The sequence below is a fragment of the Myotis yumanensis genome, unplaced genomic scaffold (assembly GCF_028538775.1).
Source record: "Myotis yumanensis isolate MYYU_CA2020_CCGP unplaced genomic scaffold, mMyoYum1.0.hap1 SCAF_2, whole genome shotgun sequence".
NCBI classification, from domain to species: domain Eukaryota; kingdom Metazoa; phylum Chordata; class Mammalia; order Chiroptera; family Vespertilionidae; genus Myotis; species Myotis yumanensis.
Window position 1 is genome coordinate 27,357,877 of NW_027223753.1, and position 26,611 is coordinate 27,384,487.

Here is a 26,611-nt window from a genome sequence, read left to right on the forward strand (position 1 = left end):
TCTAAAATGATTGAAAACATATCCTTGGGTGAAGATTTTTTTTAAAGCAGACTCTCTTCAGGTGGCTTTTCTAAAATTCTTAGAATTATAACCAGCTTATTATGTTGTTATAAGTGGTGACACATTAATGTCTAAATCAGACTTAAGAGTTTTGACTCCTAAGGACCTTTATTTGATTGAACATTTGATTGTCTCATTTTAGCAATTATATATAATAATGATTTCGCCTTGTGATAATGTTACTTTGTTTTTGTTTTTTTTTATAGTGTTAGATTCCTGTGGCCTTTTAAATTATTGAATAATGATGGATATGGATCCAAAATAATAAATGACTTCTCTACTGAAACAATAGAAGATTCTTCACATCACCTTCCAGTAGCTCAATTTCAGTCTTCAGGAAAGGGCAAAACAAGTGAAATACAGAAAACTGCAGAGAAGAAAACCTCACTTTGGAACTGTCTTTCTCCTTGACTACTCCTTAACCCTCATCTTTCTACTTGTTTTAATTTTGCTGTGAATATATGAATAGTGAAGACCAAAGAAATAGAAGATACATTTGGGAGCTTTATACCAAGAAATTTGCCTTGAAAGCTGCTATTCTTTGGAGGGAAAAGTATATCAAGTTCCTGTCTGATTTTTTTTTTTTAACAAGATTTCTTATATCCTTAGATTTTGAAGAATAAAACAAATATAAATACATATCTGCACACTATTTTTAGCAGCTGTGTAAGAATAATGAGATTTGTAAATTAAGGGCTTTTCATGTGGATGTTTTGCCACTGGAGTTGAATGCTCAGAAGACCTTTTATAGCTCTTTAATATTATATTTTTGATCTGTCACTTAGATGACATTATTTGCCCTTGCAAGTCCACCTGTCTTTCTAGTTATGCCCTTGTTATGAACAGTGTTTGTACTCACTGTGCAAATATCCATGTATTATCTATTTAAACAACATCATAGAGCCATCACTCAAGGAAGTTGAATGAGGTGAACATAGACATAGGTCTTTCCCCTTCCCCCCATTTTTAAATGTAACAAATACTTTTTTTATCTTCCCCTCCCCCTCCCCCCTCCCCCTTTTCCCTTTTGGAAACCGCGTCAGGAACTAGGTAGTTTAAGATGAGCAATTGAGGGGACTGAGAGAGTGATCCACACAGAGCCTGGCTTCTTTGTGCTTCATCATAAGGTGTGCTGCTGGTCAGCCTTATTAAGCACCCTTCTAACGAGAACCTCGTGGGAAATCCAGCTGGCAGACTCAAGGAGTTCAGGAAACAGGACCACAGAGGTTACACTCTGGGGTAAATATTCTCCTATGTCTAACTTGGGAAGAAGACTGTGTGTGTATATGTATCGTGGAAGATATACTGCTTTCTGGTGTATTTGATTTTGGAAAATATCAGTAGGGTGATTTGGAGACAATAATGGATCTTTCAGGAAAAACTGATGATAGTTGTGTTTGAGGAAATTAAAATGTGAACTAAATAAAACTCTTGAAAGGTTGTATCTTCCTTCTCTAGGAAGATTTTTTTACTGCCTTTTTTTCCCTACTGGTTTTGCCAAAAGTTACCGAAAGGAGATTAATCTCTTTTTATAAGTATCTGTAATTTTGAGTAAATGTTTATTCTTTTTTAAAAATATATATTTTTATTGATTTCAGAGAAGAAGGGAGAGGGAGAGAGAGAGAGAAACATCAATGATGAGAGAGAATCACTGATTCTTTGCCTCCTGCACGCCCCCAACCCGGGCATGTGCCCCTGACCAGGTCAAACCCAGGACCCTTCAGGCCACAGGCCGATGCTCTATCCTCTGAGCCAAACCAGCCAGGGATAAATGTTTATTCTTAAGGTTCTTCTGCTATAACTCAAGAATTCATTAGCTTTTTTCATATAACCTTCCAGGTCTAGGTCACTTTTTGTATGTGTGTTTTTCATGGATATATATTCACAGACCATTTCTTTGTTTAAAACTTCTCTGAAGTATGGATTCTGATTAGTAATCTAGACAGACTCAGAGGGCAGGTCTTTCTGTAAAGAGCAGGATCTTAAGTAATCACAAACTCCTTTACACATTAGTATCAAGATCTTGCAAGCATAAATGATGAGAGTTCTCTCATTTTCAGATCCTGGCCATGAGGTTGATGCCTCACCTTGCTGAAAAGAGACACTGGACCTAAATGGCGCAGCATGACTTTGTTCCTGCTTGGCTAAATTTTTCAACACCACAGGCAGTTAAGGTAATGGTCCATTCCTATAGTAACTACCCAAATACCAGGGTTTTTTTCATGCCCAACTTGTCTATGGCTTCGGTTTTACAGTCTAGGTGTTTTTGGATTTTGAGCTTTGCCAGAGGATTTCAAATATGTTTTCACAGACTAATTACCTTTGTTCTATTTTATATTTATGATAGATAGATAGATAGATAGATTGATTGATTTCTGAGAGGAAGGAAGAGGGAGAGAAGATAGAAACATCAATGATGAGAGTATCATTGATTGGCTGCCTCCTGCACGCCCCGCCGCCCCCTGCTGGGGATAGAGCCTGCAACCCAGGCATGTGCCCTCACCCGGAATCGAACAGTGATCTCCTGGTTCATGGGTAGATGCTCAACCACTGAGCCACACCAGCTGGGCAAATTTCAGTATTTTTAATAAAGCTACAGTAAGCAAAGTTGTGTGGTATTGGCATAAGGATGGGCATATTAAAGCAATGGAATTGAATAGAGAATTCAAAAATAGTCCTAAATATGTAGCCAGTTGATTTTTTACTAAAGTGCCAAGGTAATTTAACGCAGAAATTAAAAACCATAAAACTTCTAGAAAAAGAATAGGAGAAAAATTGTTGTAACCCACTATAGTGGTTAAAATAAAAAAGACTGGCAATACCAAATATTGGTGAAAATATTAATAAATTAGATGTAAAAATGTCTATGCCCCAACCTGTAGTTTTCCTATAAGCCCTTGTCAAATATATCTATATTTCAAATGGCTTTTTAGACTTTGGTCTCTATCATTTGAGATTAAAGAATGTCATAGGATAAAATTATTTGGAATAGGAAGGGACATTACAGTTCATTTGTAAAATTGTTTCATAAACTGCTTTCTTTTTTGTGTGACTTCAAAGACTAATTCTTCCTGACTTCTTTACTCATGTGTGAGTAAAATGAGGATGATGCCAAATTATAGTACTGTTATAAGTATTAAGTAATGTTTGAAAATGAGTCTTTTATAAAACTGCTAGAGGCCCGGCGCACGAAATTTGTGCGCGGGTACGGTCCCTAGGCCTGGCCTGCAATCAGGGCCATCTTCACCAGCTGCCCGAAGCCGGCCCCGCCCCCCGCTGCCACCCACCCCAATTCCCGTTTGCCATCGGGCAATAGGAGCCTGACGGCCGGAGGAAGGGACTGAGAGGTCAGCCATTCCCGCTTGATCGCCGGCCCCGCCCCCTCTGTGGGTCACCCTCTGTGTGTGGGGAAACTGGCAGGGCAGGGGCCTTGGCCTAACACTACCTGCATCCCCCACCACCCATCCTCGGTTCCCCGTTTGCCATCGAACGATCAGAGCCTGCCGGCCAGGGAAAGGAACCAAGAGGTGATCAGTGCACCTCATAGTGACTGGTCAAGCGGTCATTCTGGTCAGTCTGCTGTTAGGGTCAATTTGCATACTGCCTTTTTATTATATAGGAGGATAAAAACTTTGTGTCGTTGTTAGTGTCCTACAAAGGTGGGCATTAAACCACTCCTCCAGTCTGAAATAATTTATAGAAATAATCTGTTTAGAATTTTTTTAAGGAAACATTTTTTTTTAATATATTTTATTGATTTTTTACAGAGAGGAAGGGAGAGGGATAGAGAGTTAGAAACATTGATGAGAGAGAAACATCGATCAGCTGCCTCTTGCACACCCCCTCCTGGGGATGTGCCTGCAACCAAGGTACATGCACTTGACTGGAATCGAACCTGGGACCCTTCAGTCCACAGGCTGACGCTCTATCCACTGAGCCAAACCGGTTAGGGCTTAAGGAAACATCTTAATTTTTCTTTCCTATTGCGAGATTAACTTAATATTTTTAAGTGTGAAGTTTTGGGACTTATTCTTTCTGGCAAGGTTGTTCTGTGTTTTGTTTTTAAATAGATCTTTATTAATTTCAGAGAGGAAGGGAGAGAGAGAGTTAAAACATCACTGATGAGAGAGAATCATTGATCGGCTGCCTCCTGCATGCCCCACACTGGGAATCAAGCCTGAAACCTGGGCATGTGCCCTGACTGGGAATCAAACAGGGACCTTCTGGTTCATAGGTTGATACTCAACCACTAAGCTACACTGGCTGTGCCTGGCAGGGTTTTTTGTGATTAATTGAAGTAGCTGCCTTTTCTTTCCTTCTGGGATAGTGTAAATGAGTTAATGATTGAGTATGTAACCTAGGCCCTCTCTTGACTAAGAGGCCTTGTGGTACCCTTATTATGGCCTATCTATAATGATAAAAGCATAATATGCTAATGAGACCGGACATCCTTCCAGGGGAAGCCAGAGCTGCGAGGGAAGTCCAGGTCCCAGGTGCCTGCTGGTGGCTGGAGGGAAGCCCAGGTCCCGGATGCCAGAGAGAAGCTGGTGCCGGCAGCTGGGGGAAGGAAGGCCTACTTTTGCACGAATTTCATGCATCAGGCCTTTAGCCTATATATATAAAAGGCTAATATGCTAAGTGTCCGACTGTCCGACTGGTCACTATGATGCACACTGACCACCAAGGGGCAGACGCTCAACGCAGGCGCTGCTGTGACGCGCACCGAGAAATGGCACTGCAGACCTGGTGCCCACAAAGCAACACTCGGCTTCCCCCAAGTGGGACACAGGCCCCGCCACCACCCGGAGCAACAGCCCACCAAATTGCAGCCAACGTTGCCGAGACCACATGGTGCAAAATGCGGCCCCCAGCCCAGCCCGGAAACGGTGGCTATGGGCGCCGGGTAATGACATCACGTAGCAACACCTGGCTTCCTCTCCCTAGCGATGACTAGCCTCCATCCAGTTTCTTCAGTCGAGTAACGCAACTTGCTTTATAGCCAGCTGCAAACATTTCACACTTCAACCAAATGTCTATGAAGCCTTTTCCCGTGCTTCATCTCATTTGATTCTCACAGAAGTCCTGGATAGGTAGATGGGAGACTCAGTAAAATCCTATTTTCTTTTCATCAGCCAGAAAACGGAGATTTAGAAAGCTTAGAAACTTGACCCCACTGAAAAGAAGAAGAAATGGTGGACCTGGAAAATGACTTCAGGTTTTCTCACTGTGCAGAATATAGTCAAACACTGCTGCAGTTAAATACTTTACCCTTTGTTCTCCCTGCGTGATCTACAATAATAATCTGCTCCCTGTTGATATTTACTGCTGTGTTGCTGACAATTACCTGAGAGAGAAGTTGGGGTGCAAGTTTATTCTATATATATAAAAGGCTAAGTTGACTCACGCATGCGTGATACATATAAAGCTCTTGCTGGCGCCAGTCGCACACATGTATTTCCATCTGTCATTGTCAATCATGAATTTGGTTGACACTTCTATTATAGAGAAAGGGCAAATAGCGATATCAAAATATTTCTTATTAGCACCAAAGGACTTGTATGCATGCATATTAGCATAACCAATGGACACAGACACTGGAGCGGTGGGGGCTTCCCTGGGTTGGGAATGGCTGGAGCAGGGGTGGTCAATCAGGGAAAAAGGAGACGTATGTAAAACTTTAGACAAAAATTATATACACACACACACACACACACACACACACACACACACATATATATGTATTTCTTATAATTAATTTCCTTTCAGTGTGCACGAATCCATGCACTGGGACACTAGTATTCTCATAATGGCAGTTTCTGCCACAGTCATTTCTTGTTTTCTAAAAGCCTACTACAAAACCTAAGAAAGACACATCTACTTACTGTTTGTTTCCCTATTCTTTATCATCTTAGTCACCTACAGCCACCTTTGAAAAACACGCAGAGCACCTACCCCGAGGAGATGGTAGATTTGGAGTAAGCCGTCGTCGACATAATTCCTCTGATGGCTTTTTTAACAATGGACCTCTACGAACTACAGGAGGTGAGCCATGGCAAACTTCCATGTTTATATTTAAGCTACTCATTTGGGGCAAGCCCAGCATGAGGGTGCATGTCCATAATCTTGAAATTAAAATCTTTTCTAAGCATAGTTCTCAGTTAAATACTCCAACTATGTTGGCTTTCTAACGTTATGTTCTCAACTATATTGGATGTTCTCATGAGTTATTTATTCAGTGGAAGAACTCATATAGAAATACATTAAAAGAAAATATATTTTGTGATTTCTTTTCTGTAAACTTAATCTTTTATTTAAAAGGTCCCCCCTGAAGGGCTTTTGGTGATACCATAAACCAGATCAGGAAGCATCTGGCCAAATTATTTCTGAATTTCCAGGAAGCAAATAATCTAATGTGTTACTTTTCCTTACTGTTCTAGATTCCTGGCACCAGCCCTCCCTGTTTCGCCATGATTCTGTGGACTCGGGTGTCTCTAAGGGAGCATATGCTGGAATCACAGGAAACCTATCTGGTTGGCATGGCTCTTCCCGTGGTCATGATGGCATGAGCCAGCGTAGTGGGGGTGGCGCAGGAAACCATCGCCACTGGAATGGCAGCTTTCACTCCAGGAAAGGCTGTGCCTTTCAGGAAAAGCCACCTGCAGAGATTAGGGAAGAAAGGAAAGAAGACAAGGTGGAAAAGTTGCAGTTTGAAGAGGAAGACTTTGTAAGTATTATGATGGTTTAGTTGTGCAGTTAAAACCTAACAAATAATGTCTTAATTACAAGACCCTATTAGTAATGAGAACATTTCAGAAATTACTAAAAATTGAGTCCCTAAGTTTAGATTTTTATTGTTTTCTGAGAGGAGTTGATTAGCATGAAGATGTTGTCAAAATTCTTGTGTAACTTTGAGCACGTCTTTTGTTTTCATCTTTATGCCTTTGGAACTTTAAAAAAGATCCTTAATTTCTGTTAAGTTTTGTAAGGTTTAGTATTCAAATATATAATAATGTTAAAATGTAGTCCTGCATATTAAATTGTCTTTCTCCAATTATCATAAGAGGGTTTTTTCTCTTAAATTTGCCCTTTTATATAAAAGTTATAATAAGTTCTAAACATGCAATTAGTAGTACTCTAGCTGTTGTCTGTTTATTCAGTGAAACTTGATGCTATTGTGTGTTGAAGTACATGCCTTTTGGCTCCAAATCAAAAGTACTCTTATAAGCAAATGCATGAAAGAATAGGTGGAGTGATGAAGAAACAAAATCTCTGTTGTTCATCACATTTTGAAAACTTGGTGAAATCATCAAATCATCAACCAAATAAGTTTAATTGTATTCTTATTATAAAATGAGTTTCTTTTTGTACTTCTATTCCTATAATTAAATGAACCCACTGTAATTATAATTTATATCTGACATGAATATTTATCTATGACCACAACCAGCTGAGCATATATAAAACAAGTGTATCTAGGTCTCTTTAATAGTTTGGTTCATTATGTGCTTTGATAAAAAAAGAGATTGTAAAAAAACTGAAGTAGTATGGAGTAGAGTTGAAGTTATTTAGAGTACCTTCTAAACTAGGTATTAAACAACTGATGGGCATAGTTTGATAAGAAAGTCCTTTATCATGTCAAACTTTAAACAAAAAAAAGAAAATGTAAAAAAAAAAAAAGAGAGTCCTTTATCAGTTCTGTGGCATTCCAACTGGGAAATGAATTGATGACAGAAAGAAAAAGGTTAAGGTAGCATTATCTTCATCTGCTAAGTGATTTAAATGGAAGTTTGTTGTCAAATCAAACCTGAACAAGGTCAATAAGGGCAAATTTATTTTGCATTTATGTTTTTTATACAATATTCTAAGTCGGTGGTTCTCAACCTTCCTAATGCCGCGACCCTTTAATACAGTTCCTCATGTTGTGGTGACCCCCAACCATAAAATTATTTTCGTTGCTATTTCATAACTGTAATTTTGCTACTGTTATGAATCGTAATGTAAATATCTGATATGCAGGATGGTCTTAGGCGACCCCTGTGAAAGGGTCGTTTGACCCCCAAAGGGGTCTCAACCCACAGGTTGAGAACGGCTGTTCTAAGTGTACATAGAGTATGAAGAAAATGATCAAGTTAGCACATCACCTAACTTTGTGAAATATTAACATTTGCCAAATATGCTCTAGACCAGTGATGGCAAACCTATGAAACGCGTGTCAGAGGTGACACGCGAACTCATTTTTTTTTTGTTGATTTTTCTTTGTTAAATGGCATTTAAATATATAAAATAAATATCAAAAATATAAGTCTTTATATTTAAATCCAAGAGTCATTGCTCGTAAACAATATTCAGGGAATGATTAGCACGTTATCGCACCTCATTGCGCATGACAATTGGTTCTATTGTTGCGTGGGGTGACCTCTGCTACAGTTTTAACATGTGCTGGCCGATTTTGACACGTGCGCTAAGCCACACAGCAGCTGTGTGCATTTGTTCACTCGAGGTGACTGGTGAATGCATGCATTTACTAGACCTATGTAGTATAAACTTAAATTTGCTGTAATACATATAGAAAACTTTTCTGTGAAATTAAACTTTTCATTCCTACTTAATTTTACACAAACGTGTCTACATAAGTAAACTCGGGTAAACTAACTAATTTGTCAGTTTTTTAGAATACACATTCAGAAAACCGACTTTCAGCTTTAACAGACTCTCCCTTGCCTGAATTAGTCCATTATATCAAGACTTTACTGTACTCAAATTGAGTTTTCTACAAAAGAGTTAGAAAAGATACCACAAAAAAACTAGCCTGTACTCAAAAAAATGTTATGGTTATGAAAAAAAAGTTTCAGATTAAAGAAAACCAAAGAGAACAACTAAAGGCAACTTGTGAACCTACATTGGATTCTGGATGGGGAGAAAAACAATGTTTTCAAAACTTTGTTTTGCTATAAAAGATATCAGTGTTACGGCTTAAGTAAGGGTTGTGGATTATAAATAGTATTTATTGTTAACTGCCTGGTTTTTATAATTATACTATGATTATGAGAGTGTTCTTTTAAGGAAATACATAATAAATTTTTGAGGATGAGTGACATCAAGTCCATCAACCTGCAAATGCTGCAGAAGAAAAATATATATCTACAGAGAATGAATGATGGAATAAATGTGGTAAAGTGTTGACATCATTGGTGAGAGCAAAGAGGACGTTATCAACTCTGCTTTTGTGGAGCAAGTGCAGAAGCGGAGCTTCAAGGGTAGTATATTAGATGGAGCCTATTGATGAGTACTGTGCGGCAGCTCAAGGAGTTTGATGAAAAAAGCTTTCTCTCAATTACCAAGGGGGGCCTGGAGCTACCTGAGGATGAAGAGAAGAAGACAATGGAAGAGAGCAAGGCCAAGTGTGAGAACATGCAAACTCATGAAAGAAATCTTGGATAAGAAGGTTGAGAAGGTGACAATCTCCAGTCGGTTTATGTCTTTATCCTGCCGCATGTGACTAGCACCTACCTACAGCTGGACAGACAGCATGGAGCAGCATATCATGAAAGCCCGGACACTTTGAGATTACTGTACAATGGGGTACATGATGGCCCAAAAGGACCTTGTGCTGCTGTTTGAAACTGCGCTGCTCTCTTCTGGCATCTCATGTGAGGATCCCCAGACCCACTCCAACTGCATTACTGCATGATCAAGCTAGGCCTAGGCATTGATGAAATTGATGTGACAGCAGAAGAACCCAGTGCTGCTGTTCCTGATGAGATGATCTTCATCATCCCATTAAGGGTGATGAAGATGCCTCTTACCTGAAAGAAGTCGATAAGGAGTTCCTACCTGCAGAACTTGCTCTCCCAGCAGCCCTGAGTGTGTCCCCAGCCCACCTGGTTTTCTCTGCTGATGTCTAGTGGTTTTTTTCTCTTCTGTCTTTCTGCCTAAGGCAGAATACAAGAGTCTCAAGCCTTGCCTTCTCTTCCCACATTTGACATCAGGTTTGGATGTTGTTTATTTGGTGGGAGAAGTTGTTTATTTGATTTTGAAATTAAAGTAAGCAAAAGAAAGAAGATGACAGTTTTATACAAAACATAATATAAATAATTATTAGAATGGCGTAATAATTAATGGTATGAGTGATTGGCTAATAAGAAGTAAGGAGAATACTAAAGAAGATTGAAATAGCAGATAAAAGGAGCAGCCACTCCACTGTTCTCAAAACTGCCTGGTACTGGCACAAGAACAGACATATAGATCAGTGGAATAGAATAGAGAGTCCAGAAATTAGCCCGAACCAATATGCTCAATTAATTTTTGACAAAGGAGGCATGAACATACAATGGAGCCAAGATAGTCTCTTCAATAAATGGTGTTGGGAAAATTGGACAGACATATGCAAGAAAATGAAACTAGACCACCAACTTACACCATACACAAGAATTAACTCAAAATGGATAAAGGACTTAAATGTACGACAGGAAACCATAAAAATTCTAGAAGAATACAAAGGCAACAAAATCTCAGACATATGCCAAAACAATTTCTTCACTGATACAGCTCCTAGGGCAGTTGAAACTAAAGAGAAAATGAACAAATGGGACTACATCAAAATAAAAAGCTTCTGCACAGCAAAAGAAACCATCAACAAAACAACAAGAAAACCCACCTCGTGGGAAAACATATTTGCCAACGTCATATCTGATAAGGGCTTAATCTCCAAAATTTATAGGGAACTCATACAACTTAACAAAAAGAAGATAAACAATCCAATCAAAAAATGGGCAAAGGATCTAAATAGACACCTTTCAAAAGAGGACATTCAGAAAGCCAAGAGACATATGAAAACATGCTCAAAGTCACTAATCATCCGAGAGATGCAAATCAAAACAACAATGAGGTACCATCTCACACCTGTCAGAATGGCCATCATCAACAAACCAACAAACGACAAGTGCTGGAGAGGATGTGGAGAAAAAGGAACACTTGTGCACTGCTGGTGGGAATGCAGACTGGTGCAGCCACTATGGAAGGCAGTATGGAGGTTCCTCAAAAAATTGGAAATGGAACTCCCATTTGACCCTGTGATCCCACTTCTAGGAATATATCCCAAGAAACCAGAAACACCAATCAGAAAGGATATATGCACCCAGATGTTCATAGCAGCACAATTCACCATAGCTAAGATCTGGAAACAGCCTAAGTGCCCATCAGTAGATGAATGGATTAGAAAACTGTGGTACATCTACACGATGGAATACTATGCTGCTGTTAAAAAGAAGGAACTCCTACCATTTGCAACATCATGGATGGAACTGGAGAGCATTATGCTAAGTGAAACAAGCCAGTCAATGAAGGAAAAATACCACATGATCTCACTCATTCATGGATAATAAAGACCATTACAAACTTTTGAACAATAATAGATACAGAGGCAGAGCTGCCTCAAACTGATTGTCAAACTGCAGTGGGAAGGCCAGAGAGAGTTGGGGGGCAGGAGGGAGGGGAGTAAGAGATCAACCGAAGGACTTGTATGCATGCATATAAGCATAACTAATGGACATAAGACACTGGGGGGTAAGGGAGGGTAGGGGTTTGTCAAGGGTGGGGGGGAAAAAAGGACACTTATGTAATACCCTTTGTAATACTTTAAGCGAAAAATAAAAAAAATAAAAAAATTTGTGATAAAAAAATATATATATATAATAAAATATTTTAAAATCAAAAAAAAAAAAAAAAAGGAGCAGCCACTAACCCTAAGGCTAAGATGAGCACCTAAGGAAAAATTCCCCATTCCCCCATCACCACCCCAGACTGAGATCCAGACTTTGTTGAAAAAGGCTTTGCTGTGGCTCACTGAATGGCTGAGCAATTGCTGAGGTGCTTCTCCAGGGAACATGCTGGAAATCTGCCTTCTAGAGTACTTGATAATGCTGTTCATGGAAGATGCCTCCCTGTTACAAAATCACTCAAGTCAGAGCTCACTTCAGAACCTGGCTTAGCAGGAACTGGGTGCTACAGGAGTCTGCTGAGTAAGCATACTGGGACAAGAAGCAAAAGTTTTTCCATTGTTTTCTACTGATTAAAAAATTAGCATGCCAGCTGACAAAGGAAAATTATTAAAGTGCACAGAAACATTTACACAGCAGACAAAATGGATGGCTTTGGAATTAAGAGACAATAAATTGATAACTACCACAGGGTTCTATCATTGTTCATACTACCCAACAATATTCTCTTTCAAAACAAAGCCCCCAAGGACAAATCTTTTGGAAATAGAATCTAGATTGAGCTGCAGAGTCCATCCGGTGTGGCTCATCCACCTATGAACTAGCAGGTCACAGTTTTCCTGGTCAGATTACTTGGCCCTGATGCAGGCTCGAACCCAGTAGGGGACATGCAGGAGACAGGGGATCAATTATTTCTCTCATCGATGTTTCTCTGTCCTTCTCTGAAATCAATTAAAAAAAATTTTTTTTTATAAAGAACAAATAGAGAAGAAAGACAAGGTTCAGATAAAAGGGGGAAAGTGGGGCAGGGGAACAGCCAGGACATCAAAGAAAGTGAACCATCATTTCTTTTTTGACCCTCTATGAAAATAACAGGAGAGCTCTAAAGTACGATGTTTTTAAAAAAAGCTATCTTGACCCACATTTCCAAAAATAATCACATACAAATGAACAAATTAAGGAGAAACAAATAGATTAAAAGTTAGAATTGAGAAAAATGATAAAGAAGTTGTGGCGGGAAAGGCTCCAATCTACACTAATAAAAGAGGAACATGGTAATTAGCGTACGACCGCTACCCTTTTCATTGGCTAATCAGTGAGTATATGCAAATTAACTGTCAGCCAAGATGGCAGCCGGCAGCCAGGCAGCTGGAAGCGAACATGAGGCTTGCTTGCTTCAGTGAAGGAGGACCCCAACGTTCCCCGCCTGCCTTGCCGGCCTCTGAGCTGGCAGTTTGAAACATTCTAACAAATATAGAAGCTAAACAAAACCCCGGGGATCTCAGAGCTGGAGTTATACATTGTTTCGATTATAGAACGCAAACAAACCAGCGGAAGCCTCAGAGCTAGAGCCAGAGTTAAAGCTGGCCCAGAATAAAATTTAAAAAAAAGAAAAAAAAGGAGCGGTTGGGAGCTTCAGTCAATAACCGCCAGCCTGAAAGCAGCCCTCAGCCCCTCACCCAGACTGGCCAGGCACCCCAGTGGGGACCCCCACCCTGAAGGGTGTGTGACCAGCTGCAAAAAGCCATCATCCCCTCTACCAGGCTGGCCAGGCACCCCAGTGGGGACCCCCACCCTGATCCAGGACACCCTTCAGGGCAAACCAGCCGGCCCCCAGGCCTCTATCCTATATAGTAAAAGGGTAATATGCCTCCCAGCACCGGGATCAGCGGAGCCTCGAGGCCTCCTGGCACCGGATCAGCATGACAGGAGGCAGCGCCCAAACCCCCTGATTGACCTGCGGCTCTGTGTGTGACAGGGTGTGGCATCCCAACCCCCTGATTGGCCCTGCTCTGTGACAGGGTGCGGCGCCCCAACCACCCCCGCCCCCACAGGCCCTGCTCTGTTTGTGACAGGGTAGAGCCATAACCTCCCCATCGGCCCTGCCTTGAATGTGACAGTGGTGGCACCCCAACCCCCTGATCGGCCCTGCTCTGTGGGTGATAGAGGGCAGCGCCCCAACCTCCTCCCCCCCACGGGCCCTGCTCTGTGTGTGATGGGGTAGAGCCATAACCTCCCCATTGGCCCTGCCCTGAGTGTGACAGTGGCGGCGCCCCAAGCCCCCTCCCCCCCCCCACGGGCCCTGCTCTGTGTGTGACGGGGGCGGTGCCCTAACTCCCCTATCGGCCCTACTCTGTGCATGACAGGGGGGAGCTCCCCAACCCCCTGATGGGCCCTGCTCTGTGCATGACAGGGGGCGGCGTCCCAACTCCCCAATCAGCCCTGCTCTGAGCCCAACCAGGGGCTGCACCTAGGGATTGGGCCTGCCCTCTGCCACCCAGGAGCAGGCCTAAGCCAGCAAGTCGTTATCTCCCGAGGGGTCCCAGACTGCGAGAGGGCACAGGCCGGGCTGAGGGGATCCCTCCTTCACCCCCAGTGCACAAATTTTTGTGCACCAGGCCTCTAGTCCTATATAATAAAAGGCTAATATGCAAATCAACGGAACTGCAGAACGACCGGTTGATATGAAGCGTACTGACCACCAGGGGGCAGACGCTCAACTCAGGAGCTGCTCCTGGTGGTCAGTGCACTCCCACAGGGAGCACTGCTCAGCCAGAAGCCCTGAGCTGGGCTCACCACTGGCGAGCTCAGCGGTGGTGGCGGGAGCCTCTCCCACCCCCACAGCAGAGCTAAGGATATCCGACTGATGGCTTAGGCCAGTGGTCAGCAAACTGCGGCTCGCGAGCCACATGCGGCTCTTTGGCCCCTTCAGTGTGGCTCTTCCACAAAATACCTACTTCTGCGCATGGGCCACGAAGTTTCAATCGCACTGTACATGCGGGCCCGCACATGGTATTTTGTGGAAGAGCCACACTCAAGGGGCCAAAGAGCCGCATGTGGTTCGTGAGCCGCAGTTTGCTGACCACTGGCTTAAGCCCACTCCCGAGGCCTCCCAGACTGCAAGAGGGCACTTTCTAGACCAGGGGTGGGCAAACTTTTTGACTCGAGGGCCACAATGGGTTCTTAAACTGGACCGGAGGGCCGGAACAAAAGCATGGATGGAGTGTGTGAACTAATATAAATTCAAAGTAAACATCATTACATAAAAGGGTACAGTCTTTTTTTTTTTTTTTTTTTTTTAGTTTTATTCATTTCAAACCGGCCGGATCCGGCCCGCGGGCCATAGTTTGCCCATGGCTGGGCTAGGCTGAGGGACCCCCCCCCCCCCCGAGTGCATGAATTTTGTGCACCAGGCCTCTAGTATATGTATAATAGGATCCTTACCCTTCCACTCCGCAAAAAAGAACTCAAAGGAATGGTTTAAATAATAAAAAGTGTAATTCAGGAATAATTTATATTACAATAAGATTTGTAGCTACAAATTGAAAGGATAGCCAGAACAGCCAACATCTAGATAGTGACAAAATACTAGATTCAAACAATAAAAAAAAAAGTCCTTTGGTCATCCAGGCATAAAGACCAAGTGACTCATAAAAGAAAGAAAATCAGACACTTTGACAACAAACCTTTATAACAAATCAGTGTAGTAACAGTTGCAGTATTCAGTAAAAGAAAACGTGAGCCAAGGGTTTTATGCTATGTCAAACTTCCCTTTAGTTATAAAGGTTAAGTATCAATGTATAGAAATTCAGAATACTGTTCCTAAGGCTTTTCCTGAGGAAAGTACTAGACAACAAGCTTCAGACAACCAAACTGACCAGAAAGACAGCAAGCAAGCAACAAAAGGAATGGTGGTAAATATTAAGTATATGCTTAATTGTAGAATTAAGACTAAGTGAGAGTTAAAATAAAGTATTGGCATGTAATAGCTATGGCTCTGTCAGTCTATTTACAGCATAACTATTTTAATGAGAGAATGGGGAAAACATGTACAAAAAATTAACATTTTAATCATACTGGTGGTATAATATTGTTATTGTTTTTCTCAGACTATTGTAATATGGAATAAAGCTATTGAATATGATATTCTATACCTGTATCCTTGAAAGTCAGGATTCTTGGTGTAGAAGAAAGGAAATACAGATATAAGAAATGTTCAGTAAAACCCCAAGGTACTCAATTTGAATTAGAAATATCGCCCTGACTGGTTTGGCTCAGTGGATAGAGCATCGGCCTGCGGACTGAAGGGTCCCGGGTTCGATTCCGGTCAAGGGCATGTACCTTGGTTGTGGGCACATCCTTGGTGGGGGGTGTGCAGGAGGCGGCTGATTGATGTTTCTCTCTCATCGATGTTTCTAACTCTATCTTTCTCCCTTCCTCTCTGTAAAGGATCAATAAAATATATTTTTTTTAAAAAAAGAAATATCAATAAGAAGTATTTTATCTTTGAAAATGTGTCGTATACACACACACCTGCCCCACTGAAAAGATCTGCTCTCTCCACTAAAAAGATCTAAAAACAATGATCAATCCCACAGCAATGAGCATTCCTAATGCCCAGATTGTGGTCTTGAAATACCATTACTGGAAAGAGCATGTATTGTAAGATAAGCTTGGAATTTTTTGTCATACTAAGTAGCAAAGAAGAAAAGACTACTAGAGTTGTAGCAAAAGGATTCAGAAGCCAAATTAGAGGTTCCCAACTGGCCAAACATTGGATAGTTCATGTATCAATTAAGGTTAATAACTGCAAGGGTTTAGTCACAACTGAAATTAAATCTGTGAGTTCACAGTAATATTTCATCTTAGAAACTAGCATGCATTTTATCTTTTCCATATGAATCATACCAGTGAGTCACCAAATAGAGTAAGTTCCTTTTAATGGAAGTATAATAGCTAATAAAGAAGGAGTGATAAAATTAGAAGGTCATTGTTTTGCAGCTTGTAGTGAGTTAATAGTTTTAGGCTGTAGGCATCAATGCGTGCCACCATCTCACAAAGAAGCACAACCGGATGTATATGTCTCCTAAAAGAAAAACACAACATCAATAAGAAGTTGCCTTGCCAAAATAAAGAGGCAGGGAGAAGATTCTGTAACCTCTAGAACCAATTACCAATTTATAGAAAATACAGAGGTATAAGATTTTTTAAAGTAATCTGTAGATGAAGAGAGTTTGATGTTTTTTGTAGACAAAACTATAGTTTTGAGGGATACACAAAAGCAAAGAGTTGATCGCTGTAAATCAGGAAAGAAGGATTTTCTTTTTGTTTTTGAATGAGGCTTATAAAATGTTTACAAGAATTTTGCCTGTTTGTTTTATGCAGTTATTTTACATTTTTAAAAATCACTGGAAAGAGAGCAAAGCTATCACATAAATAGGGGCAGTATTTCTGAAAACTCTAGAAAGAATGTGACTAAAAATGCAGGTATCTGCCTGGGCAAAGGTGTAATGGCCACCTTAACGAGAAAGGTGTCTTAAGACTGGCAGACAAAGCAGGCAACTCCATAGAATTTATTACAAGGTCATTTACATAATGGAAGATTGGGTTGAAGACCTAGGAACTCTGCAGATTATTCTCCTCTATGGTATACTTTAAAAAAAGAAAATTTTTTTAAAATATATTTTATTGATTTTTTACAGAGAGGAAGGGAGAGGGATAGAGAGTTAGAAACATCGATGAGAGAGAAACATCGATCAGCTGCCTCCTGCATACCCCCTACTGGGGATGTGCCTGCAACCAAGGTACATGTCCTTGACCGCAATGGAACCTGGGACCCTTAGTCCACAGGCCTACGCTCTATCCACTGAGCCAAACCAGTTAGGGCTGGTATACTTTTTTGATAGTGTAACTTGGGTACTAATAATTGATAAGACAAAGGGACAAAAATGCAATAGGGCCTGGGGCTGTACCTCCTGGTGGTCTTGTGATAGAGTATTGTTTATCATTGCTACTGTCAGTAGTTTAATATTTATCTCAGTTGTCATGCCATTTAGGCTATTAACTAACAAAAATATTTATAGCTTCATTTTAAGGAACGCAGGTAATTGGAAGGCTTTGATATGCTTGCTAAGAACAGTGAGCTTAAATATCACATGCTCTCACTCATTTGTGGAATATAAACAACATCATAAACTGATGAACAAAAATAGATACAGGGACAAAGAAGCATCGAACATACTGTCAAATTTAAGTGGGAAGGCAGGGGAGGGGGGTGGTAAGAGATCAACCAAAGGGCTTGTATGCATGCATATAAGCATAACTAATGGACACAAACACTAGAGGGGTGAGGGCATGTGCCAGGGAGTGGGGGAGGTGGCGGGGGGGGGGGGGGCGTCGATGAGGGAAAAAGACATATGTACAACTATTTGTAATACTTTAAACAATAAAAAAAAGATTCAAAAAAGAACAATTAGGTTGGTCAAAGCATGAAACTTAAAAAATCGAATGAAATTGAGACACAGAGATGGAGTTGGTGTTTTTCACACCTACATCTATAAACTAGGCCTATTAAAACATCATATTCTAAAAAAAATCATATTCTGTCACTAATTTATCCACTTATATAGTGAGTTGGTGTTTGTATCTGCTTATTCTATAGTAATGATTCTCACCTTGACAGATAGAAAATACATACCTGCTAGGGCCCTACTCCTAGAGATTTTTATTCAGGAGCTCTGTAGTGGAGTCTGGGCATCTTTCTATTTGTTTAATTATCCATGGTCAATTGTGCCAAAAAGACATTTCTTATTCTATTACCAGATCTTAAAGTTTAGGCTTGGACACCAGTGTCATTCTCAAGTCCAGTCTATTGCTCTTTAACACTTCTCCATCCTTTTCCTCATCTTCCTTTACTTCTGTTGCCTTCATTACTCTCCTGGACTATGAAATCAGTCTTCTAATGGTCTCCTAGTTGATGTTTAAACCCCTCAAATACATCCTTCAAGCTGCTACCAGACCATGTAAACTAATGCTTGGATCATGGTTAACACTGTTTATGAAAGATGGATCATTACCTATAGAAATAAAAATCAGTCTCTGAGAAATACTCCACAATCTGGCTCTTGCCTACTTTGCCAAACATCTCTTTCCTCACAAAAGGATCCCCTCTTTCCCTAGCACTAATCATGTTGAACTATTTGCAGATTGCTGAATATTCTATTCTTTTTCATGCTTTCCTGTCTTAGTGTTCACTGAGCATTCTGTTCTTTAGAATCGCTCATATTCCAGCTTTCGAAATCATCTTTAAGGACTCTTAGTCATCTCCCAATGAAAACTTTTCTAAGAGCACTTCTCTTTCACATGAAATTGGCTATTCTTAGTACTCCTTCTTTAATATGGATATTTTCATAGTCTCTATAACCTTTTATTGTACCTATTTATCTTCAAGTTTATCTTTATAGTGAAACTAACCCTTGTGGGGACAAGGACTCTTTTTAATTGGCTTAATTACCTTTGTATTACTATTGCAGTCCCTGGCACATGGTTTGCTTCTGTCCTAAAGCAATCTTAGAAATGCTAGAATTACTACACATCTCACTGACAGATTGTCCTTAAATCTGAGAAAAGTGATTCACATTCTTATTCATTCAGCTTTCTGTGGAAAGAAAACTTGAACATTTAGTCTGTTTTGTTTTGTTTTTTACTCCTCTTTTTAAAGGAAATGAAACCCAGAAGAGCCTAAGATTAATATAAGACCTATCTATTTTGTATTTCAACATCATTTATCTATTAGTTATTTCTGAATACAGCATTAAGTAAATGCTGCTGATATTATTTGATAGGTTCCATGGTGGTACTACTTTGCAAAAGGTGCCAAAATGATTAGCTTTCTGTATCAACCATTAATATCCCTTTTTTCCTAGCCTTCTTTGAATCCAGAAGCTGGCAAACAGAATCAGCCATGCAGACCTATTGGGACCCCTTCTGGAGTGTGGGGTAGGTAGATTTTGCCATTTTCAAGGCACAACTTTAAATTTTTCATATCAGGGAGAGGAGCAAAAATTCTTTATCTCTCGTTTTGTTTCTTTATCTTGTTTCTCATCTCATCTGTTTGCACATAGTAACTAACACCTATTAACTCCTACTCTGCCCCCCCAAATATCATTGAAATGTAATGAGTTAGAATACAGATTGTTGAGAGCTTAAAGAGCCCTGAACGTAAAGCATTTTTTTTTCTATTTTTGAAAGCAGATTTTAAGCAAAGGGAGAATAATATATAAAGCTTATAAGAAGTAATTTTTAATTAACATTGCTAATTTACAATTAAATTGAGTTATATGTATTATCGGTGTCTCCTAAATATTTGGTAGGCATATATAACAATGTATTCTAAGCATTCTTCCACATTACTAAATAGTCTTCTAAAGTGTTAATTTGAAAGGCTATATAATACCACATCCTATAGACCATTTTATTCAAGTTCCAGTTGCTGAGTTTTTTGTTTTGTCTTGGCAATTACAAAGGATGCTTATTATATAGGGAAAGGAGAAAATATATAAATACATACATATATATGGGAGTAACTAGCCTTATAAAAAATTAACAGACAAATCAGTGTATTTCAAACCAAACATGATGTGGCATTAGGGTATTTGGCATTTACAAACTGTACTCTCCTAGTCCCTACATTAGACATGTTCAGTAGTCAGGCATCATATTGGGAAGGCTTTATCTAAATACTGGGTTTGGACCTTGAGTTTTAGGATTAAGGGTGGTTGCTGTAACATTTCCCCTTTGTCGATGGTATATGGCAGCTTCCCCAGTTTCCTGATCTCCATTCCCATGCTGACAGGAGCTGCCACCCTTGGATATATTCTTGTTTGCTCTGTGCCTGAGTGATACACCATATGCTAGAAATGTTATGCCCCTGAAAGACTACTAACATCTTTGGGCTTTCTGGTTGATTTATCACTTTAGAATCAGGTGCTTAATATACTGTCTTTTTTTCTACAATTCCTAAGTAGTATCGCTTTTGAGGGTATCTGTTAAGTACACATCAGGAATGTTTGTCCCTCAGTCTCAATTGTCAGCTCTTCGTTGATTGTGAGGTCTTCATATAAACTGTGCTTCCTGTTAACTAATATCTTTACATTCTTTTGTTTCTCCACTATTTTATTTCACAGAAAACCCACCTGGTGCCAAACAAACCTCCAAAATGCTAGTTATCAAAAAAGTTTCCAAAGAAGATCCTGCTGCTGCCTTCTCTGCTGCATTCACCTCACCAGGATCTCACTATGCAAATGGGAACAAATCATCCAACATGGTTCCAAGTGTCTATAAGAACCTGGTTCCTAAGCCTGCACCACCTCCTTCCAAGGTATGATTTGGAATCCATGTAAGAACTTTACAGAGCAGAAGTTTGGGGATAAATCGGGGGGGGGGGGGGGGGGGGGGGGATAGTAAATTTATATTTTTCTGTTGAATCATTCACCAAATATTCAGAACATGTTATATATGTATGTTTTTGTATTCTATCTCCAAACTCTACTGCTGATGACTGGATTTTTAGTAGGCCTCTCATTCTTTTTTTTTTTTTTTTTTTAATATATTTTATTGATTTTTTACAGAGAGGAAGGGAAAGAGATAGAGAGTTAGAAACATTGATGAGAGAGAAACATCGATCAGCTGCCTCCTGCACATCTCCCACTGGGGATGTGCTCGCAACCCAGGTACATGCCCTTGACCGGAATCGAACCTGGGACCTTTCAGTCCACAGGCCGACGCTCTATCCACTAAGCCAAACCGGTTTCGGCAGCCTCTCGTTCTATAGCTTCATCTCATAAACCTTTTTTTGTTGTTTTTTTTAAGTCAATGATTTTTTTTTAATAGATCTTTATTTTTATTTTTTATTTTTTATTTTTTTTAAAATATATTTTATTGATTTTTCACAGAGAGGAAGGGAGAGAGATAGAGAGTTAGAAACATCGATGAGAGAGAAACATCGATCAGCTGCCTCCCGCACATCTCCCACTGGGGATGTGCCCGCAACCCAGGTACATGCCCCTGACCGGAACCGAACCCGGGACCCTTCAGACCGCAGGCCGACGCTCTATCCACTGAGCCAAACCGGCTTTGGCAGTAGATCTTTATTAATTGCAGAGAGGAAGGGAGAGGGAGAGAGAGAGAGAAACATCAGTGATGAGAGAGAATCATTGATGAGCTGCCTCCTGCATGCCCCACACTGGGGTTCAAGCCCACTACTCAGGCATGTGCCCTGACCGGGAATCAAACTGTGACCTTCTGGTTCATAGATCAACACTCAACCACTGAGCCACACTGGCCAGGCAAACCTGCTTTTTCTGATTTGCTTTTTCCATTAATAGCACTAACATACATCTGATCATTTAGCTGAGTATCTCGACTGCTTCTTTCCTCTTCCTCTTGATTCATTCCCCTATACCAAAAAATTATAAAGTCCCTGTCAGTTACTACTTTTCTAATGTCCTATGCCCTTGTCATCTCATCTTTACTATTGTATATACATCTATTTCCTCATTTTTCTATTAATCTTCCACAGAACTGCCAGAATGATCATCCTTGAATATGTCATGTCCTTTTCCTAAATCCCTTCAGTGGTCCCAAACCATCTATATAGTAGGGGCTGGTAAACTTTTATGTAGAGGATCATATAATAAATAGTTTAGGCTTTGCTGGTCACATATGATACATGGTTTTTGTTTAGCCCATGGGTCATAGCTTGCCAACCCAATCAAAGATATCTGGGTAGGTGAATTTAAGATAGCAATGAGGGTTGTCAGCACTTGTCAATTGTTGATGAGAGATTGAGGAAAATAACTGATAAAATATTTTTAACCTTAGCAGTTTGAAAGTTTTTGGTAATCTTTGAGTTGAGGTTTTAGGAAAGTAGCATAGGTCTGAAAGAACAATTCAGGAGATTCTGGAATTATGTAGGTTGAAGTGGAGATAGTGGCACATTTGAGACTTGACAGTAAAAAGAAATAGAATATAAGTGTAGGTGAAGTTAAGTGAAAGGATGAAGAAAATCTTTAGGAAGAAGCCTGTGAAGACACCTGGAAATGTACTTGAAAGAGGTCATTAAAGGATTATGGTCCAACAAGAAATAACAAGAATAAAACTTACAAGTGGAATTTTTTTTTTAAAGGGTTTAAGATACTTGTTCCTCTGATGTGGAATGAAAACAGTGTGAATTCAAGTCAAGAGAGGAACTACTATTAAGATATAATAGCATAGAAATTAATAGAAGGGCTTTGGAGTAGATTCCACTCTATGCCTTCTTTGTGATATGACCTTGGACAAGTTTCTTTTTTTTTTTAATATAGATTTTATTTTATTTTTTAATATATTTCATTGATTTTTCACAGACAGGAAGGGAGAGAGACAGAGAATCAGAAACATCGATGAGAGAGAAATGTCAATCAGCTGCCTCCTGCACACTCCCCACCGGGGATGTGCCCGCAACCCAGGTACATGCCCCCAACCGGAATTGAACCCGGTACCCTTCAGTCCGCAGGCCGACGCTCTATCCACTGAGCCAAACCGGTTTCGGCTGGACAAGTTTCTTAAGTTATAAGTTTCCATTTCATCATCTATAAAGCGGAGGTAATGATACCAGGGACCCCACTGGTGCATGAATTCATGAACTGGGCCTCTAGTTTAAAATAAAGTAACACTATGGAAACTCTTCATAAACTCTTAAGGAAAGGCACATAAGGTGCTGCCATGTTGACAGTAATAGCTAGCATTTATTAGTACTTACTATATACTAATTTTAAGTACTTCACAAAATTTTCTCATTATTCCCCAAAAAAACCCTTAAAAGACTGGTATCATTTCTTGTAGGAGTGCTTAGCACACTTTAATACACAAACAAATAATCTAAGGATCTGTTTAAAATGCAGATAAAGGATGACTGGGGTAGGGTTTGAGCTTCCATATTTCTACAAGTTCCCAGGTGATGACAGTGAGAGGGAAACAGAGTTCTGAGTAGCAAAGTCTTTCAGCCTATATTTTTGCTTATAGGACACAATTGGTACTTATGATTTATATATATACCACCAGGATAGAAGCTCCATGAGGTTTGTAGAGATTCCACTGATCTTGTCCATCACTGTAAACTCTAAGGTCTGGCAGTATTTTACTCAGAGCAAGAATTCAAGCATTTACTGAATAGATTCAAATTTGGCTTCTTGGCTCTGGCCAGAGTACCAGAGGAAACCCACAGGGCTAACATCACAAGCCCTGTTGTGTAGGACTAAATTGAAGATAGATTGAAAATAGGAAAACTGATGTAAAGGCTGCTGCTGTTGTCCTTGTAAAAGGCAATGAAGCTTGAACAGGGAATGTAAAAGTAGGCAAAGAAAGGAGGTGGGGATGGCACATAATGGGAAGCAGATTAGACAGGAAGAAAACAGAGAACACTTAAGTATTCTTCCCTGAGAAACTGGAAAACTATGGAACCATTTCCCCGGAGTTAGATAAGTGAGAAAGATCAGTTTCAGGAAAAGTTGGAAAGAGTGGTTCTGGGTACCTTGAATATAAGATGTTAGAGGAAGGAAGAGGTGAAATGACTAGTAGGCAAATGGGAATTTATCTGTTCATTTTTCTCTAGATGTTCAACAAACTATTAGAACGAGATTGAAGATACAAGGGAGAAATAATTGACAAAAGAACAAACAGATGCAGAATAGTAGAAAGGATGAAGCTATCAAAGGAACTTGAGGTGCAAAGGAAGTAATTAGGGAAAGTTTGGATTCAGTGATTTCTATTTTTCAGTCCAGTAGAAAGCACAAAATCATTTGAGGTAGAGAATTGGGCTTGATTTGTAGTTTGGAGGAAAAGACAGCACATTGTTTAAAAGAAAACAGTGGTCGGTATGTGGTTAACTTTAGAGTATTTCCATATATAATTCCTCTAATAAAAAGATGTGGGCATAATTGTTTTCTCCGGTGAGCAGCACAGTGTTTGAGTAATGGAAGATGAAGATCAAGTTGAGCAGAGATATAGGTATCCTTTTGCATATAACACTGCCTGTTAAACCTTCCGTACTACTATGACAGAAACCTTCCATGTTTCTATGCTCTGTGTATATTTAGCCTGTCATAAGCAGCCGTCTTTAGATTTTTCAGCAAGCAAAACAATCTTTTCTCTGTCTTTTATCTGCTTGCGTGTTCTTTTGGAGTCATTGTGAAAAAAGTTACCACATACTACTTGAGTAACCTTGAACGAATTGTATAACTTTCTTAACCTCAGTGTCATTCTCTGTAAAAAGTGAACATCATAATTATGCCTGATTGACTTAAGAATTAAATAAAACAGCATGATGAGCATCTGATGCACGGTAGATAATCAGTTAATTTCCTTCCTAAAGTCTATAGTATCCTCTTTAATACCAAGAAAGAATTATTTTTACTCAGACCCTTTCTTTGTTGTGAATGTCTCTCGGTTTTCATTGTTTCTTTCTGGAGAAAGGTTGTTTTCACTTGTTTCAGTCTCACTCCATCAACATGCTTTGCCTTCCCTATTCTCTTCAGATAGTATAATTGACTCTGTATTCCAGCTATGCTGTCATCATAGTTGGGGCCAGGGCCAGAGTAACAGAATGTGCCCAGACCCCACGAGGCTGGGCAAAAGGAGGGCCGTTGGACTAAGCAGGAATGTCCAGCCATTTATGTTGCCCACCCTGGGCTGGAACTAGCCACTGAAGTTTCTGGAAAACAGTCTTTTTCTGGTGTGCTTTTTTTTAGGGTATCAGGGTTACATTTAGGTTAACACACCATAAAAGAATACATTTTGGTGTCACATAATTTTGGAAAATGTTGTATATTATATCTGCTTCTCAAATTCACATGTACAGTTAGATGTTTTGAGAAATAGCACAGTAAAGAAACCTGTTGAATTTTATTCACTCCAGCATGTTCCAGGCTTGTTGAACTAGAGTTTTTTGTTGTTGTTGTTTTTGTTGTTGTTGTTTTGAAAAATACTTATTAATATCCATGGATCTTTTGGTTCCCGTCTGCCTTTTTATTTCAAGTGCCTAAGAGGTTGCATTCTTCCCAAACATGTTGAAACGGGTTTGCTCTGGAAAATAATGTTCCCGTGTAACATTTCACTCTTTGCCTTGTGATCTTACAGGCTGAGCTGTCTGCATGCTTGTTCTGATTTGTTCTTTCTTCCCATGTAGCCCAGTGCATGGAAAGCTAACAGAATGGAACACAAATCAGGATCCCTTTCCTCTAGCCGGGAGTCTGCTTTTACCAGTCCAATCTCTGTTACCAAACCAGTGGTACTGGCTGGTGGTGCAGTTTTAAGCTCTCCCAAAGAGGTGAGTGAAGATAAAGCAGAGGCCTTTGCTAAAGTTGCCATTTCCCATTTACTTTACTGACGTACTCAGTGTGACCTATACAGCTCTAACTCGATTTCCTTTGTATCTCTGCTTAGCTCAGAGTTGTTTGTTTACTGGTGATTCCTGTTAGCATTGCAAAGATGGGCAGTAGCTGAGTGGGGTAGTTGCTTTGGAATAGACCAGGTTCAGCCTGTGTTAAAACTGACATTATGCTGGTGTCTGTAGAAAAATCAAAGAGGTGCTATGTAAGCCATTTAGTCTTATTTAATTTTTTAAATTTTTTTATTGATTTTAGAGGAAGGGAGAGAGAAACATCAATGATGAGAATTAGTGATGGGCTGCCTCCTGTATGCTCCCTACTAGAGATCGAGCCAGCAACCTGGGCATGTGCCCCGACCAGGAATCAAACCATAACCTCTTGGTTCATGGGTCCACACTCAACCACTGAGCCACACTGGCTGGGCAAGCCATCCAGTTTTAACTTTAAAAAACCAGCAAAGCTAAAGTATGTTTAAATGAAAAGGATAGTTAGTTTGTTAGTTAGCTTGTCTGTTTGTTTGTTTTGGGTGTCAAAGACAGAATGATAGCTAGGCTACCAGATTCTGGAAATCAATCCATGTAGAAGTGACCCGGAGAATCCCAGTAGTTGCTGTTTGCAATCTATTTG

The 26,611-nt window shown here is 40.1% G+C and overlaps 1 protein-coding gene across 2 annotated transcripts in view; it reads left to right on the top strand.

Moving 5' to 3' along the window:
* GPBP1L1 (GC-rich promoter binding protein 1 like 1) overlaps nt 1-26,611 on the top strand; it is a 48,920-nt gene that overhangs the window by 17,731 nt on the left and 4,578 nt on the right. For both annotated transcript variants that reach the window (XM_070404857.1, XM_070404856.1), the window contains exons 2-8: nt 267-1,299; nt 2,121-2,234; nt 5,973-6,102; nt 6,498-6,784; nt 19,484-19,556; nt 20,744-20,937; nt 25,783-25,923. In XM_070404857.1, coding sequence (XP_070260958.1) covers nt 2,175-2,234; nt 5,973-6,102; nt 6,498-6,784; nt 19,484-19,556; nt 20,744-20,937; nt 25,783-25,923 — 885 coding nt within the window. In that variant the 5' untranslated portion in view covers nt 267-1,299; nt 2,121-2,174. The remainder of the gene's footprint in view (nt 1-266; nt 1,300-2,120; nt 2,235-5,972; nt 6,103-6,497; nt 6,785-19,483; nt 19,557-20,743; nt 20,938-25,782; nt 25,924-26,611) is intronic.